This window comes from Cibotium barometz, chromosome 50, assembly GCF_041138505.1.
Source record: "Cibotium barometz isolate CiBa-2024 chromosome 50, ASM4113850v1, whole genome shotgun sequence".
NCBI lineage: Eukaryota > Viridiplantae > Streptophyta > Polypodiopsida > Cyatheales > Cibotiaceae > Cibotium > Cibotium barometz.
The window spans coordinates 34,277,082-34,295,243 of NC_141095.1; the positions used below are offsets into that span (position 1 = coordinate 34,277,082).

Here is an 18,162-nt window from a genome sequence, read left to right on the forward strand (position 1 = left end):
CACATCCAAGCCACTAAAATCCATATGCGATAGCTCGATTTATTTTACCCACATTCGGTGGCTCCAAACCAAGTATAACAATTCGAACACGTGACATAATAGCCCATGTCTTTTTTCTCAACCAATCACTTTTTTTCTTGGTTAAAACTAATCTTGGCCTTTTCAACAAATTAAGTCCAACCTATAGTAGACTTAAAAAATCACCCGACAAGACATGAGAAAAGATATTGGACCATGTGTAATCACTATAGATGCTTAGGTCTTTATTCTTTAAAATATATATATATATATATATATATATATATATATATATATATATATATATATATATGTATGTATAGTTGAATCCAAGAACATGCCCAAATTCACCTTTTAAAGTATAATCTTTTCTATAAAGAAAATTTTTGAAACATGTTATTCAATTTTGAATTTTGGTATGAGAAAATGATTCCATCGAGGTAAAATAAATGTAGCCATGCTTGTATTTTTGTGCATTTTACCTGTTTTCGATGCTATTTTACTAGCCTTAGTTTTTTATTTAAATGTAAAAAATACTAATGTGACTAAATTCTATGTAAAATTTAACAAGCAAGGTAGCCTATAAAAAAACAAACTTGAATGTAGCTAAAAGCACAACATGAAAATTCAAAAATGTTATGAGGCAACTGGTAAGAAAGATATGTATAAAAACAAGAGAAGGATTCTTGCCTTCAATGTTAAAACTTGATAAATTAAAACAAAACCAACAAAAATGTGCAATCAACTGAGCTTGTAGACATTACACACACACGCACACACATATATATATATGTATGTATGTATGTATATATATATGTATATATACATATACATATATATGTGTGTGTGTCTGTGTGTGTGTATATATACACACTTTTATATGGGTGAAAAATTACTAGACCATGAAATATTTAGCTTATGAGATCTGTTTTTTTATCTTTGATTTGAACACTTTGGTATCTAGCATATGAGATGTGTTTTGGAAACTTTGATAGATTCTTTTAGAAATGGGTCTCCTTGAAAACACACAAACAATATTCATGTATAAAGCAATATATAAGTATTAAAACCGTAATTTGATGTAGATGGAGATGTAACACACTTCTCTCTAAAAAAATACAATACCTAAATTAGGAATGTGCCCTTTTCCTTGAAAGAATATATAATTTTAGAATTGAAACTTTGATTGAGAACTTGCCATTGAGTATACGAGATTTGTTTCAGCTTTGAATTAAGCAATTTAGTACTAATCACTTTTTTCTTTCATCTGGATCTAGGGCATTTAAGAGCAGAAAAAAACATAGAAACCCTAAAGCTGCTGCCTCTAGATACACGCGCAGAAACCATCACTCAAAAGTAATGGCTGTGGCTATGGTTTTCAGCACTCATTGATGAACACTTTGCGAGGCAGTCCAGTAAACACGGAAACTAATCAAATAATTAGATTGATATGCTGATTTTCTTAGAAGTCCTTGAACAATTATATATGATTGCAAGGTTAATGACAGCACAAAGACTTAAAAGTGGAAGTGAGATTAAGGTAAAGGCACATGTATGTGGAGGATCAACAACAGCAGATGCAGATTGGATAAGATGGTCATAAGCATAGCATGGTTGGAAGTGAGCATTAATGCTCACAATGTTGTGACCATGTCTTGCAAAGTAGAGAGAGAGAGAGATGCTAAGCTTCTTTTACACTGCCTTGACAGCGAATTTTGCGGCATATGAGTTGAAGGCGGTTGGTTCATAATTAGCTGGATGATCACTGTCAATGAGCGTTGAAGCAGGAGAAACCACTGCGGTGGCAGAGGGGTTGTGGAAAGCAACCACGGAAATCCGAGATTTGGAGCTGTTCAACACAACTCTGTGAGGTACACTCTTGTACAGCCCATTGCTAAGAATCTGTCAATCCAAACACAAAATTCCCCTTGTTTCATGCATGTCAAAAATCCCTCAACTAGGCAGGCATAGCTTTGAATTCATGTACTCCAAGCCATGATAAGCAGGCCTTAAACTTGTAGGTCAAAGCGAGGCTTACCTCTACTTGATCGCCCACATTGACCACAATTGCACCGGGAAGGGGCTCAACTGAATGCCATTTTCCATCCTTGCGAACCTGCAACCCAACAACGTCTCCAGTCACCTGCCACACGCAAGTAATAATGCCCACATCGGAGTGCTCGCAAGCGCCCGCCGCCAAGTCTGGTTGAGGGCAAGGAGGGTAGTGAGCAATGACAATTTTCTGGTGCAACACGTCCATTGCTTCTTCAATATAGGAAGGGGAGAGCTGCAAATTCTCTGAAAAGATAGCCAGGAGAAGCCTTGATAGACTCAAAATCTCTGCGCTGACCGTTTCTATGTCATCCCTGCAAGGACATCAAACAGGCTGATGTGAGTCCTAAATGTGGCATCACTAAACACATTCATGTGGCTAACGGAATGCTAGCATGGGCTTCCTACATCCATGAAACACCATCAATTGGAGAACCTATCTGGCTGAAATCAAAGAAAGTATAGGGCTGAATACTGGAATCGGATGCTTAACTGCATTAAAACACCATGGATTTAAGAACCCATGTGGCCAATTAAAATTTTAAACACAGACGGCATACTAAGACTCAATGTCTGAATTGCAAAAGACACCATTTATTGGAGAGCCTCTGTGGAAAAAATCAAAGGAAGCAGATAATTGGACCACATAAAACGCCATAGATTGGAGAACACAAGTGACTAAAATCAAAGGACTTGCCTCAACTAGAGAGAAAGGAGAGCCAATCAAAACAAAAAAAAAAGAAAAAAAAAGAAGCCTTGGCTGTGCATGCAAAAGAAAACACAGGCTGCAGACTGCCTCAGTTAGATAGAACACCATGTAAAAGGAAAGCCCATCCTCCGTTCGTTCATGGGAGCGTACGCTACCATCTCTGTAATTTGATGTGGCCACAAGGGTCATAAAAAGCTATCTGCCCAAAAGCCTAGACTGGCATTCAGCTGCAAAAAACACCATAGATTTGGAAAACTGACATGTCATCAGAGAAAGCAGAAACTGGGACATTTCCATAGCCATACATTTGAAAAACCCCTGTGGAAATAATCAACAAGGAGCAACAGATGATGAAGGGCCATACTTGAGCATGAAGGGCCATTTGCTGTAATTGCGATTAGAGAGAGGGTTCGTGTGCAGGACGAGGTAGTCTCTCCACTCAGCCGTCCCGATTTGGGGGTTCACAAACGCACTGCCGAAGCCCTGCCCATCATCTCCCTTGACAAGGCCGGGCCCGCATTTCACACCTGTGGGCAGGGCCAGAAACTCCTGGATGTGGGCGCGCAGCGAGTCCAGAGCCTGCAGGGAGACCCCGTGGTTGAGCACCTGGAAGAATCCCCAGTCGCAGCAGGCCCTGTGGATTTGGTCCAGCGCCCGTGGGCGCCCTTCTGCAGCGTCGCCTAATTGGGCGAGGTCGATCAAGGGGATTTGAATTGGGTGGGCCAAGGCGGGGCGGTACTGCGGGGGTAGTATGAAGCGCGCAGGTAGCTCAGAAATGCCTTGGCTCACCATGACCTCCACTGGCTTGCTTTCAGTAGTATCTCCTGCCTCTGCTCTCCCCATAGCTTCTCAAGCAGTCTATAGCTTCTCAAGCAGTCTTTTGTTGCAGATGGAGAGAGATTATCTCCTGCCTCGCTCGACGGTGGTTGCACACAAACTTCGTACCACAAAGGAACCCAACTTCACACGCCCAACTTGATTGAGATGTTGGCACCACACAAGGGACCCCAACGATGCACATGTTCACACGAGTGTGATCGTTCGTGTTCTTGTTCGTGTTCGTGTTCGTGTTAGTGCTTGGGTTTGTGAACCTAACATGAATCCTTCTAACCATGGGTTGAATGACAAAAACGTGATTTTGAACAAGCATTTTCCTTATAGTTTAATCGAATTGCCACTATTTTTTGACAATTTAAAAGACACCCATCTTTTCCCAAACCTTCGTTTTCACACCCATAGACGAACTTGATGGAGAGGTGACAAACTTGGTACCACAACGGGCCCCAGTACTAGAAAATTTATGTCATGCCTTGCTCTCACATTACCTATCCACTTAGTATGGCATGGAGTAGAATATTATTATGCTCGTGTCAGGGTGGTTGTACAATAAGAGTCCTTACTTTGGATCACCTTCGAAGATTTTTTTGTAGCAAAAAAATAGTCATTTTTTCACTAAAATTGGCTAATCTTACCCACTTGGTAAATGAATTTGGCATTGAGCTTTTCTAATGAAACATCACACCATTAGTCGTGCACTTAAACATATGGCCTAATCAAAAATTAAAAATTTCAAACGCCAAGTTTCCTGCATCATAAATATAGTGTAAACATGTAGATAGTATGATCATATGTTAATAAGTTCCTTTTTTTAACTCCAATTCTATCCCCACTTTGCATGTAAGGACGGTATATAATGGAGATCTTAACTTGATTTATTGAGTAATTTTTACATGTAATTTTTATTTTAATTAATTATTACATGTTTTGAAAGTATACGAAAAGGGTAGTTCTTTTATACAGCACATAATTATGTATTTTTACTTGATTAAATGATCCAAGGATAGATCAGTGTGAGGACAATATGGCTATATGGTTAAATTTTATTTTTTAACGGTTAGATTTTTTGAGATTTAAGGATAGATAATTGTGAGGACAATATGACTATATGGTCAAATTTCATTTTTAAATTTTCAAGATCTCTATAGTCATATTGTCCTCACACTGATCTATCCTTGGATCATTTAAAAGTCCTCACACTGATCTATCCTTGGATCATTTAAAAATTTCATTTTTAAATGATCCAAGGATAGATCAGTGTGAGGACAATATGGCTATATGGTTGAATTTCATTTTTTAACGGTTAGATTTTTTGAGATCTAAGGATAGATAATTGTGAGGACAATATTCATGACTATATGGTCAAATTTCATTTTTAACGTTAGATTTTTTGAGATCTAAGGATAGATAATTGTGAGGACAATATGACTATGGTCAAATTTCATTTTTAAATTTTCAAGATCTCTATTAGAAATTTACTTTAAAGTCTTAGAGAAGCTGACCATAATTAGTAAATTAATTATAAAATTTTTTTTAATGTGATTATACAACAATTTTATGTGATAAAGTAGTGCTAATCATGGTTTAGTTTGAGTTCAAAAAAGTCTATTTTCATCCATTTTATGTGAAAATAGTTGTACTTGAGTAGTTTCTTCCTTGCTGCCAAGCCTAAACCCAAGTCTAACTAGGCTTGGTAACTTAGGTTAGGTAATGTACCAAATCTAGGTGGAGACCCCTAAGGTGGCCATACATGTGCCCATGTATCTGACATGTCACCTACACATAGCATGCATTCCACCTCAATGTGCTATCTTAATGTGCCACCACATCATTGAGTAGTTTCTTCCTTGCTGCCAAGCCTAAACCCAAGTCTAACTAGGCTTGGTAACTTAGGTTAGGTAATGTACCAAACCTAGGTGGAGACCCCTAAGGTGGCCATACATGTGCCCATGTATCTGACATGTCACCTACACATAGCATGCATTCCACCTCAATGTGCTATCTCAATGTGCCACCACATCATTGATCACATGGAATGTCACCTCATTATTGATGACATGGCATGTCATGTCACATGCATTAACACCTCACTCAAATTACCACATCATTAGTCTATGTCATTAAAACATCCACCATGGATATACCACATCATTAGTCTATGTCATTAAAACATCCACCATGGATATATCACATCATCTTGAGTTGGTGCCACTTGTCATACATGTGTGTGCCACATCAGCATTCTACCATACCACATCATCAACTCGAGTTTCCATATCATCATCACATCCCATACATGGATTCATCCATTCATAGTTTCACATAGATGTAAAATATACATATATTTAATTTAAAGATAATCATATGTAAAATGCTCTTACGATATTTATTTATTTTTAAATAAAATATATATCAATTAAAAATGTATTATTAGATCTATATGATTTTTTTAAAATTATGTATTTTTTAATTTATTTAATATATATAATTGAAAGATATATTTTTAAATCATTATTTTTTAAAATTTTAATTTAAAAATAAATAAATAACATATGTAAATTAAATAATATATCATTTTATAGTTAAAAGAAATATATTTTGTGTCTTCTTCTTAAAAAAAGATTTATTTATTTTTAAATATATTATATCAAATTCCTCCTCATTTTAAAAATCTAACCAAAGATATCATATATAATTAATTAAAATAATATATCTATCAATCCATAATCATCCAATTGAATAAGGAAATTCTTATCTTATAAATTAGAATATCCAATACAATTCAAGATAAGAGAGTGGTGTTTCCTACAAAATAGCATTTTATAAAGAATGGACTCACAAAGTCGTAGAAGTAATAAATCTGATAGGAATAGGAAACCCCCACTCATGAGGCTCAAGAAGCTGAAAGAAAGAGGATAGCTCATGAGCGAAAAAGAGAGTGGAGAGAACACAAGTCTAGATGCCGATGATGTTGGGGTATTGTGGGCTTCTAGTGGTCGTGATGCTAGGTGTTACAATCATTTAATTAATGATAGCACCAAGGCACCTCTAAAGAAGTTTTGGGAGGAGAATTGTAGAGATTTGCAAATGCTCAAGAAAGCATTGCGAAAAAGAGTCTCAAAGGGTGTGTTTATTGAACAAGGGGCTTGCTTTCTTAAGGTGAGTCAAACTGAGCAAGTCGATGAACATGGGGCTTGCTTTCTTGAGGTGAGTCAAACTGAGTTATATACTTAGTTTGTGGAGGCACACCCTCACTTCAAGATTGGCCAAAGACCTTTTGAGTGATGTTGTTGTCGATATCATGTGGAGTTTCAACTCTACTATAGTGTGTTTCGTACCCTTAGTGAGAACAATGGGAGTCCTACTAGCCCATGCAATTTCATACACTCTCTTTTGTGTCCATATAAGCTAGATGCCTTATACCATTACCTTTCATGCGTCGAGGGGACATGTGGTGCATGTGGGGGGTTAGTAGTGCTGCCTATGCTTGAGGGAGATGTTAGTGACATTGAGGTAGTGCATTGGTAGAAATATGAGTATGTAGTGTGCCAACTCAATGATGGGGGGCAATCCATGAGGTTGCAGCTTGTGGAGAAACATATACATGACACACCAATTGTGCTAAGTGCAGTTTCCCATTGGTGTGGTTATCTCAATGGTGGTGGACTTTGTTAAGAACTATACATTCTTGCCCTACCACGAGATACAATCTGAGTACTACTTTTCAAAGTAGGTATAATATCTTCAATTTCTTTGTGATGTAATAGATCGCTTTTGACCATTGTATTGAGATAAAATTACATTACACTTTAGGTGGCTATTTTTGTGCATGTTAGCTATTGTCATGTAGAGATACACTTGGATGGAGTTATCAGCAGCCATGAGGCTCATATCAAGGAGTACCATTTTTACATTAGTGATGATCTAGAGCCATCTCACTATGCTTACTATTTTGGGAGATTTTAGCTCCTTGTGCTAGCTATTGTCTGCTCAACGCTCTTCCTTGACTGCAGCTTGCAGATATTGACTGCACTTCTTTGCAGCCCCTATTGACTGCACTTCTTTGCCTCTTGAACCCCTTGCATGAGGTTCACATTAACCACTAACATGGCCACAATGAGCTCCTAATTGAGCTCCACAATGCATGCTATCTTGCATGCTCCTTCAAGGGTTCTTTCTTTGAGTTTCTCCCTATGAGAAACCATAGGTGCATTCACATGTGAAAGTTTCCACTACTTCCACCACTCTCACTCATTTTCTATGAGTGAACACATGTGCATCCTCCTCTTGATGCACATACATGTGAACTCCATTGAGTCCACCATCTCACTTGCCATCATCTTGACAAGCATGCACCTCCACACATGCTCACTTGCCCAAGTGCAAAGAACCATAGGATTCACAAATCCCAACAGCCCTTCAACATTGAGCATTTTTCCATGCTCAAAACCAAAAACTTTGAGGCAAAACTTCACAAAACCAACATTCTTAGGCATAATCAGCAGCATATCTTCTCTTGGCAGCTTCTCCTTGACGATGATGAAGACTCCATAGCCTTCATAATGTTGAAATCTCCATTTTCAGCTTCCATGATGATGAGCAGGTTTTCCATGTTGCAAAAATCCCATTTGCAACTCTTGGGCAGCTTCTTTGATGTTTGATGAAGACTCCATAGTCTTCATAATGCTGAAATCTTGATTTTCAGCTTCATAGTTAGGCAGCTTTGAACTCCTCTCTCAAATGCAAATAGAGAACAATAATAGAGTGTGCATAAATTTTTTTTCATAATAACTGAAAATAATGCTTAATCAAAGAAACTCATAACCAAGAAAAACTATACATAAATAATCACCATGACCAAGAGCCCACCCAAGCTCTGATACCATGTTAACAATCCGAAAATGGGATTGATCATGGTGATAGACACAAGATTAAGCATACATTAAGGTGGGTTAAACCACACTAAGAACTCCATAAGAGAGAGAGAGAGAGAGAGAGAGAGAGAGAGAGAGAGAGATTGCACACTCAACACTTGATCTCTATTGCATTCACAAATGAACCATACAATGATATAGGCTTTCTAGCCTTATCCCACTTTACACATCATCATCCGTGTGGCACTCCCTTTTCCACTCTTTTGGTCAACACTCACACACCATACACAATATCTTGCACCTCTAGGGTGCTTTTCCACATACACACAACACCGCGATTACATCTCTCAACAACAAGGGACACTTAGTTCTTTGGTTTCCTATCCTCCTTACTCCTGAGTTGTTGGTGGGGCTCAGAAGAAGAAGGAGAGATTATATTAAATTTTGGTTGAGTAGGTGGGAGACAAATTTCTCCACGGTGCATACATTGTCCAACGTTGCATGTATTTTGGTGGTCGACATCCATGAGCCATGTAGAGTGCATTACTAGTTCCCAACTATCATTTTCATGTATAAAAACTCCCCCTCCCTCATTGAAAACACACAAATTTTTCTATCTCAGAGGAGAGTATGTTTTGCATGGTTTTCACCACCTAGACTAGGTTTGTACAAGCCCATAGCATAGGGTACTTGGTACTTCACATCACCTAAATATGCATTGGTTTGTGGCTACACACATTTTCAGGCTCATTGATAGGTATGCATTTTTAAAGAGGTGGAAGCATCAATATCTCACATCCTCATCAAATCCCAAGCTAGACTGACAAGGTACAGCATGTACAATTAGTCCATTTTTGCATTTTTTCACATGTGAATGGTTTTAATCTTCTTGTCAATTGTTTGAATAAATTATTTTTACATAAAATTAAGGCATTTCCCCCTCTAGATAGAGGCTAGAACCACCTTTGCTTATTTTTATGAGGCTTGTAGAATTTAATTATATCACTTGGACTTAATTAAGGCATTGTACCCTAGACAGAGACCCTAGGCAGAGGCTAGAACTACCTTAGCTTATTTTTATAAGGTTTGTAGAACTTAGTTATATCACTTGGACCTTTTTCCCAAAGGATAAATCAAACCTTGTAAATTTTAGGGGATCTTGTTGATTATTTGGGATTAACTTAAAACTTTGCATAAGACCCCTAAAATAGAGAATCCAAATGTCAAGAATAATTGAATAGGCCTTAGAAAAATGAAAGTAAACTTAGGTTATTTTGTAAATTTATTAATATTTCTTTACACCTAGATTAATTTAAAGCATGGATAGGTCAGTATAAATAAATCTAATCCTAGGATATTAATCAATGACTTAGACTAAGAGAGATGGTGTAATTGAACTTAGAAGTTGATGAAATTCAAATAAGAGAGATGGTGTAGTTGACCTTAGAAAGACCCTTACTATACTTAAAAAAGAATCTACCTTAAATTTGTGATGAAGGGTCATTTGTTGACTAAGGAGTCATAGTCTCCTAAGGAAATTTGGTATGATGTCAAGAATTAGGGAACGACTTGAGAAGACCTCACTAGGATATATATGACTAGAGGAACTCGGCTTACCCAGTGTATCAGCTAGAGAGTTGTGATATCTCATTGAGCTTTTGATGGTTTACACTTCTTCAGATATGTGTATGATAAATGTTGTTTGAATCCAAATACTGAAATTACTATTTGCACATTATATTCATGTGATGCATATGTGTTGTTTGTTTGGGGAAGCCTGTGATGAATTGCTGTGTGTATGTCATGTGCGGGGTGCATCACACAAAGGTGGTCGGTGACCTTGACCCCTCTTGATTGAATGTAGGTGGGCTCGTAGCATGATTGGTGTGATGACAAGGAAGCGGCTCTAGATTAATTACAAGTAGGGTGGAGCCTGGTATGCATATCGGAGTACTAGAAATACATGGTCCTTGACACTAGGCACTAGAGTGTACGTACTGTGTCCACTCTAGTCTTACCGACTAGTTGTGTCCACTTTAAGTTATCTTCACACGAAGCCAATTACTGTGTCCACTCTAGTCTTTACTGACCAATTGTGTTGACTTTAATTTTTCCTCACACGAAGTGACTTATTGTGTCCACTCTGGTCTTTACCGACCAGTTGTGTCCACTTCAAGTTCACTGTATAGGATCCCTTATCATGTCCACTATAACATTAGGTATGCCCAATTTAAGATTAGGTGTGTTGAAGTATAGTTTAGGTTCACGAGTCATACGTTGTGTCATGTGATCAATCGTATGCCATCTACAATTTTTATGTTGTGCGATAAAATTACATACAATGTTGCTTGGAAAAAAAATCATGTGATGAAATTAATGTTTGAGATTTATCATGTGATTAATTTAAATCTTTTATATCATGGTCGAGTCAATTAATAGGCCTCAATGAAAACTCCTTTCAGAGACTGTTTGCATGTATTTAATAAACATGCCTGAGGATGAGCTCAGATCATGTTTTGATCCAAAGAGGAAGGAGCTTTTTGAGAGCATGGTAGGTGAATTTAGCAGGAGGGCATTCAAAGCCCTTTGGTAGACATGGGAAATTTTCGACAACCAAGTTGACTTACTAACTTTGGGCAAGATCTGCATATAGAGTGTATGCGTGCTTTGGGCTAGCTTTAGGTACAGCTCGCAAAGAATATGCCCACAGAGAAGACAAGTGCTGAGGGTTTTTCTACCCGATTAGCATTAATCATCACAAATTTATACAATAGCTACAAAGGCAAAGGAAAAGCAAAAACCATAGTTGAAGAAGAGCAAGAGGTTGGTCATCCTGCAAAAATTACCAAAACAGAGGTCATTGCCATAGCCAATGCACCAGCTCTACGGCGGTTGTTGCACAGTTCATGCCTAGAGTTCTTACCAGCTGCCAGATTGGCTGAAGGTGCATTTGGATTTGTGTGCAAGGTCAAAGTGCATGACCTGGCCTTCCCAGATAATTGCTATGCTGCAAGGTGTATCACTGATGGGGAATCATTCATGTCACTAGAGATGATGGCAATGCATGAGGCCACTTGAGTGCATATCACTCATCGTGGTATCATTTCAGCAAAGGGATTAGTGCGTTCAAAGGATAGACCAGCAATCATCTATCCATTTCTGAATGGTGGACATCTATAAATATGGATGAGCCAACTTCAAACTATTGGATCAAGACCTATGCCAAGGGATTTCCAAGATGTGCCAGAGAATGTAGGCACAACAGGGACATTTAGAAGTCACATCATACAAATCATTAATGGCCTCTTGGAAACCCTTGAGTACATGCATGATAAGGATCTCTTGCACAATGATCTGCATGGTAGGAATATTCTTTTTCATTTTGATGAGAGTGCAGGTAATGTTTACGTGGGGCTCGAAGATTGGGGTCGGGTAACACGCACACGAAGCACATCTCATTTTCCGAAGCTTCCAGATGAAAGACCAAAGACAAAGACTGTGAGATCCCTATCCCCACCATGTGACGGATTTGGGATACTAGCAGCGGAAGTAGCACTTCATGCGCGAGGCAGGGACCCACACTCAGGGCCTCGTCCACGGATATCCGGACAAGAGACTAATCTGTCGGTTTTTCCAAAACCGAACTCGGAAAAACTTCCCTTACCCGGAAAGCATGGGCAATTCCACCAGGATAACTTTTTACTCTAACGTAGTCAAGATCATTACTGATCACGCTGATCCGACTGCACCTATAAAGATACTCGGTCGGATCAAGGAAGAAACTTGCACTTGGATCATTGGGATCAACGCTATTTTCCCCATCAAGAGGCACAGCCGTTGATTCCTATCCATAGAACAATTACTATCCGGGATTTACTTTATCTATCGTAATAACAGAAATTGAGTTTCGATTTACGGATCCATCAGTCCAGCCTACGATCCCATGGGTTAGCCAACCACCCAACCACTGTAGTGATGGGATCCAATTTGGAATTTGGTTAGGTTTTGTCCCGGGTACCAAGGAAAAGAGTTCCAAGGCCCCCTAGCCAGAAGTTCATGCAAACATAAAACTAGTCACACCACTTACACACCCAATATGAAATTGCCTTTTTCTTAGCATCAGCTAACTTTAAAACAGTCCTTTAATGAAACCATTATGTCACTGATGACAATCCTCAAAGTCTCTAGTTGAATCCTTATTTCCAGTCATTCATTCATCGGTATACTTATGGCATCATTGGCAACCAGAACGCTCACCACCTATTCACTCAGGGGCCTTTTCCATAGTTCCTAGCTCATAGTAACCGGCAATATATTCATATAATAGAATGGAATCTCCGTGGAAGATCAGCAAGATCATCCCACAGATCCATATAAAAGAGCCATGGACTCATCCGTTGAGAACCAGCAAGGTCAATCAACCAGATCCATGCCCAGTTTCAAAAAACAATTCTTATTCTTTATTCCAATATCTTCCACGACGCACGTGTGGGTATCTTCGGCGACCCAGAGCCCGAGCACTGTACGGTCAGCACCCTCTAGGATCCTTCGCAGGTGACCTAGCGCTTCACTCATAGGCCGCTTCCTTGGTCCCTCATCCACCGTACCGAAAGCTCACCATTTAAATCGAACCGAGGCTGGTCAAGACCTCGGTCGACCTTGCTATGCAAGACGTCCTCCATTGACTCTCCGTCAGCAGTTGCAACTTTAACAGTTAGGTCTTCATGACCTTAATCCACAAGACGGTCAAAATGCTTCCCCAGCATTCTTGACATAAAACAGTCATGTACAAACAGTCACAAAATACAGTTTCTAAATCGAACTCTCGTCTTTCCACATTATCCCTCCTTAGTCCACATTACTTAAACCACATTCCATTCAATGTGTACTCATTCTCATCCATTTCCTCATATCGACGACACATTAATTCATATACACATTCACATTCACATCCATACATCCACATCTACATGCATACATCCATTTTTACATCCTCATTTATACATCCACATCCCATATCCACATTCATACATACACATCCATATCCACATCCATACATCCACATCCACATCCACATTCACATCCATACATCCACATTTACATGCTTACCTCCATTTTCACATCCTCATTTATACATCCACATCCCATATCCACATTCATACATACACATCCATATCCACATCCATACATCCACATCCACATGCATACATCCACTATCACGTCCTCATTCATACATCCACATCCACATACATACATACGTCCATATCCACATTCCCATTCACATCTATACATCCACATCTACATCCACATACATACATACATCCACATCCACATTCCACATTCACATCTATACATTCACATCTACATCCACATTCACATACATCCACATCCACATTTCCATTCACATCTATACATCCACATCTACATTCACATACATACATACATCCACATCCACATCCACATTCACATCTATACATCCACATCTACATCCACATTCACATACATCCACATCCACATTCCCATTCACATTTATACATCCACATCTACATCCACATTCACATCTATGCATATACATCTTCATGCATACATCCATTTTCACATTCATACATCCACACTCCCATCTCCACATCCACACATCCACATACATACATCCATTTCCACATTCCCATTCATATAGCCCCATATGCCTTCACATCTAATCTTTTACATCACATCCATTCTCGCCCTATCACAACCCATATACATCTTATCCTATCACATACACTTCTTACCTCATCCCATACATCTCATATCTATTTATAGAATACAAGAGAATTCTTATATTTGATATAAGATTTCTTTACACATTTATTTATGCATAAATTCTATTTAAGGAGATTAATACTTTCGAAGTAAAAATCAATCTTTTATGCATCTTTCTATGTATAAATTCATTTTAAATGAAAATGACACTTTTGAATTAAATTTCAATCTTTTATGCATTTTTCTATGCATAAATTCAATTTAGATCAATCTTTTATGCATCTTCTTATGCATAAATTCAATTTGGTAGGAATTACACTTTTAGAATAAAAGAATTTCTCTTATGCATCTAAGTTATGCATAAAATCCATTTATGATGAAAATCACACTTTTAGTATAAAAAGAATATCTTTTATGCATAACTTTTACAATAAAACAATCAACTTTTATGCATACCTCTATGCATGAAATTCAAATATGATAAAAGTAACAGTTTTATAATAAAATAATCAACTTTTATGCATACCTCTATGCATGAAATCCAAATATGATAAAAGTAACACTTTTATAATAAAATAATCAACTTTTATGCATACCTCTATGCATGAAATCCAATTGTGATAAAAGTAACACTTTTACAATAAAATAATCATCTTTTATGCATACCTCTATGCATGAAATCCAATTATGCTAAAAGTAACACTTTTGTAATAAAATAATCATCTTTTATGCATACCTCTATGCATGAAATTCAAATATGATAAAAGTAACACTTTTACATTAAAATAATAATCTTTTATGCATACCTCTATGCATGAAATCTAATTATGATAAAAGTAACACTTTTATGTTAAAATAATAATCTTTTATGCCTACCTTTATGCATGAAAATCAATTATGTATAATATAAAAATCAATTTCTCTATGATTACAATGAATATATTTCAATTAATCTAGGATGATAATTCCTAGAATATGGTAGGAAGTCCTCTTTTCATGCTTTGAATGAAATTATTTTATGCGTAATTTTTATAAAAATTTTGCCATAGCTTCGCTGCTATGACTGATAAATCTCAATTTTTCTAAGGGATAAAGCTTATCATTAAGGAAATAAATAGAATGATCTCTAATTAGATCATTAATCCATAATGGATTAAATCATCAATATTCATGAAATACATAAACTAAAAGCATAGAAAAAAGCTATTAATTTGGCCTCAAGCATAGATTAATCTTGGATTAAGAAAAAGCTTTATGAAAATCTTCATTTGGATTGAGAATGGGTCATGAGTATGACCATTTCTTGAGTGAGAGAGAGAAATTACATAAAAACCATTAGAATTAAGCATAAAAAATGGAAATTTATGTAATTCTTAACTATCATTAATCAATTAACTTCAATAGCATTCATCAAATTATGTAACTCTTCACTACCATTCATCAATTAACTTCAATAGCACTCAAAAACCATTCCAATTAAGCTTCTCAAGCTTGAGAGGGGTTGAGAAGAGAGAAACATTGAGAAATTATAGAAAATGATCAAAATTCACTAATTACCTTATAAATTTCTTGATTCTTTGTTCACGGTAGAGGCCCCCAACCAATCAATTGGTTAAGTATGTTGATGGAGCCACCAATGGGGATTGAAGAAAGAGGGAAGCTCCAAAAACTAGTGAATTATTAATGAATTCACAGTTCTTGGCTTAGGTGGAGTAGAGTAACGATGCATAAACACTATATATTTTTTAACAAGGGGGAGGCTTCTATTTATTGGAAAAATTGAGCTCCTAACCAAACAAACTGATTCTAGAATTTTCTAAATCAGTTTGGTCAATATTTGACCATTTTTAGGTCAGTTAAGCTAACTTTTTGGAACTAGACTTGAATGAGGAGAGAGGAGAGATGAAATATCTCAATTTTTATGAGTTTAAAACTCATTCAAGCATGTGAAATATGCACCTCCTTTAAAGAACTCCCCTTCCTTACATATGTGTCAAAATGGAATCATTATACCCAAAATATCTCATATTTTTAATATTGCTCATAGTTTTTTACTAATAAACCTTGTACATTTTCAACTCTTCATCTTATGTGAGCATTTACTCATTTTTTGGATACCCAAAATATCTCATATTTTTAATATTGCTCATAGTTTTTTACTAATAAACCTTGTACATTTTCAACTATTCATCTTATGTGAGCATTTACTCATTTTTGGGTATCTTCTTTTACAAATTGGATTTATCTCCTCCCTACACATGGATTGATGCTATTGGCCCATAGGAACCTTAATTGGACCATAATCCAATTTTTTTTGAAAATCTAGACCCTTAGGCTAAGGTCCTTTATACCCATTTCCAATTAATTCCAATTGCACATTGGAAAGTTCTTTTTGAATTTCTGTTTCAGGGGAACTTATTTTAATAAGATGAGATAATTTTCTATCCAAAAATATTAAAAATCTGAATATTCTCTCTCTAGGTTAAAATAGTTAGAAACAAGTCCTTTATATTTCTCAAGAGGAATTGATTACAGGGGAAGATGCTGGACATTTTGAGAGGCTGGGGAGGAATCTTACATTCTCTCCCACTTAAAAAACGCGAGATGCCCTCATCTCGCAAACTGGGGGTAATTTCGCAAGATGCACAAGTATGAGACTAAGAGAAAATTTTTAATTGGTGATTAATTAAGATTAATCACCAATTAAAAAAGTCTCAAAGAGAGTAAGGGTCAAGACAAGAACAAGATTTAAACTTTATTCATTCTTGGAACATATACAGTAAAGATAGAAGAACTCTTTACACTTCCATAAGCCCGTCCATCATATGATCACAAAAGCAGCACTCACAAGCTGCGCACGTATAAGGTAACTCATCTATGGGAATAATTCTGTTGGTTATTGCCGCACCTATCTCAGTGGTATGAGGTGATCTAACAAAAGGACCTCTGAGAGGCAAGCCAAAAACGGGGTAAAGGCATATCTTCTGATGAGGAAGAAAACACGCCAGTAAGAAGACCCGCTCAGAAAACCCAAGATGTCTTGATCTCATGACGCAGTAGTATCGGGGACCCAAACCCAAGGCTTCAATAACCATGGCCAAGCGGACATTGTTACGAAAGTGCTGCTGACCCCAGGGTGTTATCCTAGTTATGTCTTGATAGGTCCCCATTTGGTCTGAGCTACAGACGTTCCCAAGTGAGGAAAAAGTGAGCGCTCATACTGTTCTATAAAATCTTTCTTCACAGACTCACTTGCGTCTTGAAGGTGAGAAATCATCATGGATAAAACTAATTCCTATTGCCAAGCCATGAAGGAGATTAAGAAGAAGGGAGATCGATGGAAGTAAGATTACTGTGAGCGACAAGTAAAAGTTATGACTTATATAAAGGAAGGAGCTAGCGTAGCTTAGAAGCCAACGGTATCTTGCCACTGAAGTTTTACCGTCTTTCCATGATTTGGGTTTGGCACATTTTTCTATAGAAGGCATTAAGAACTTTGAGATGAAGAGATAAAAGAAGTTCGTAGGCTAAGTCACCTACTTTCTTTGGTCCACAATATCTGGGGGATAACTACTTATACTCCCCTAGAGATAAAGAAATTCTTTTGGTCCGTATTCAAATGAAGACTATAACTGCTTCTTTGAATTCTCTGATTGTCCTCTTCTTATCTGTATATTGTCTTTGTCGATCCTGGGCAGCGTTTATATCTTTATGAATTGCCTGCATCTGTTGCTCTAAGTCGCCAAGCATTTGACTGGTCATCTCGACCCTAATCAATGGGTCGGACCTAGTTAATGGAGTTAAGCAATCTTGTCCGAGAGACGGACCCTGATTAGATTGGTATGAAGGAATTGGTCTCTGAATTTGGGTTCTAGACTTCCCTGTGCCCTTTTCATGGTAGGAGTCGAGCAGTCTTTTAACTGATGGTCA

At 37.3% G+C, this 18,162-nt stretch overlaps 1 protein-coding gene across 1 annotated transcript; it reads right to left on the bottom strand.

Moving 5' to 3' along the window:
• Window positions 1-1,450: 1,450 nt before the first annotated feature.
• On the bottom strand, window positions 1,451-3,715 carry LOC147610048 (protopine O-dealkylase-like). The gene is made up of 3 exons (XM_086786964.1): window positions 3,144-3,715; window positions 2,057-2,384; window positions 1,451-1,920 (listed from the first exon to the last, which is right to left on the bottom strand). Exons 1-3 carry the CDS (start codon window positions 3,620-3,622, stop codon window positions 1,711-1,713), a joined length of 1,017 nt encoding a protein of 338 aa, XP_086643090.1. The 5' UTR covers window positions 3,623-3,715; the 3' UTR covers window positions 1,451-1,710.
• Between the last annotated feature and the right edge of the window lie 14,447 nt (window positions 3,716-18,162).

Excerpts from the sequence above, each read along its gene's own strand:
- LOC147610048 (XM_086786964.1), bottom strand. The coding sequence starts at position 3,622 with ATGGGGAGAGCAGAGGCAGGAGATACTACTGAAAGCAAGCCAGTGGAG. Across the intron at positions 2,385-3,143 it reads AAATGGCCCTTCATGCTCAA|GGATGACATAGAAACGGTCA; the intron begins GTATGGCCCTTC and ends ATGTCCTTGCAG. Across the intron at positions 1,921-2,056 it reads ATGTGGGCGATCAAGTAGAG|ATTCTTAGCAATGGGCTGTA; the intron begins GTAAGCCTCGCT and ends TTGGATTGACAG.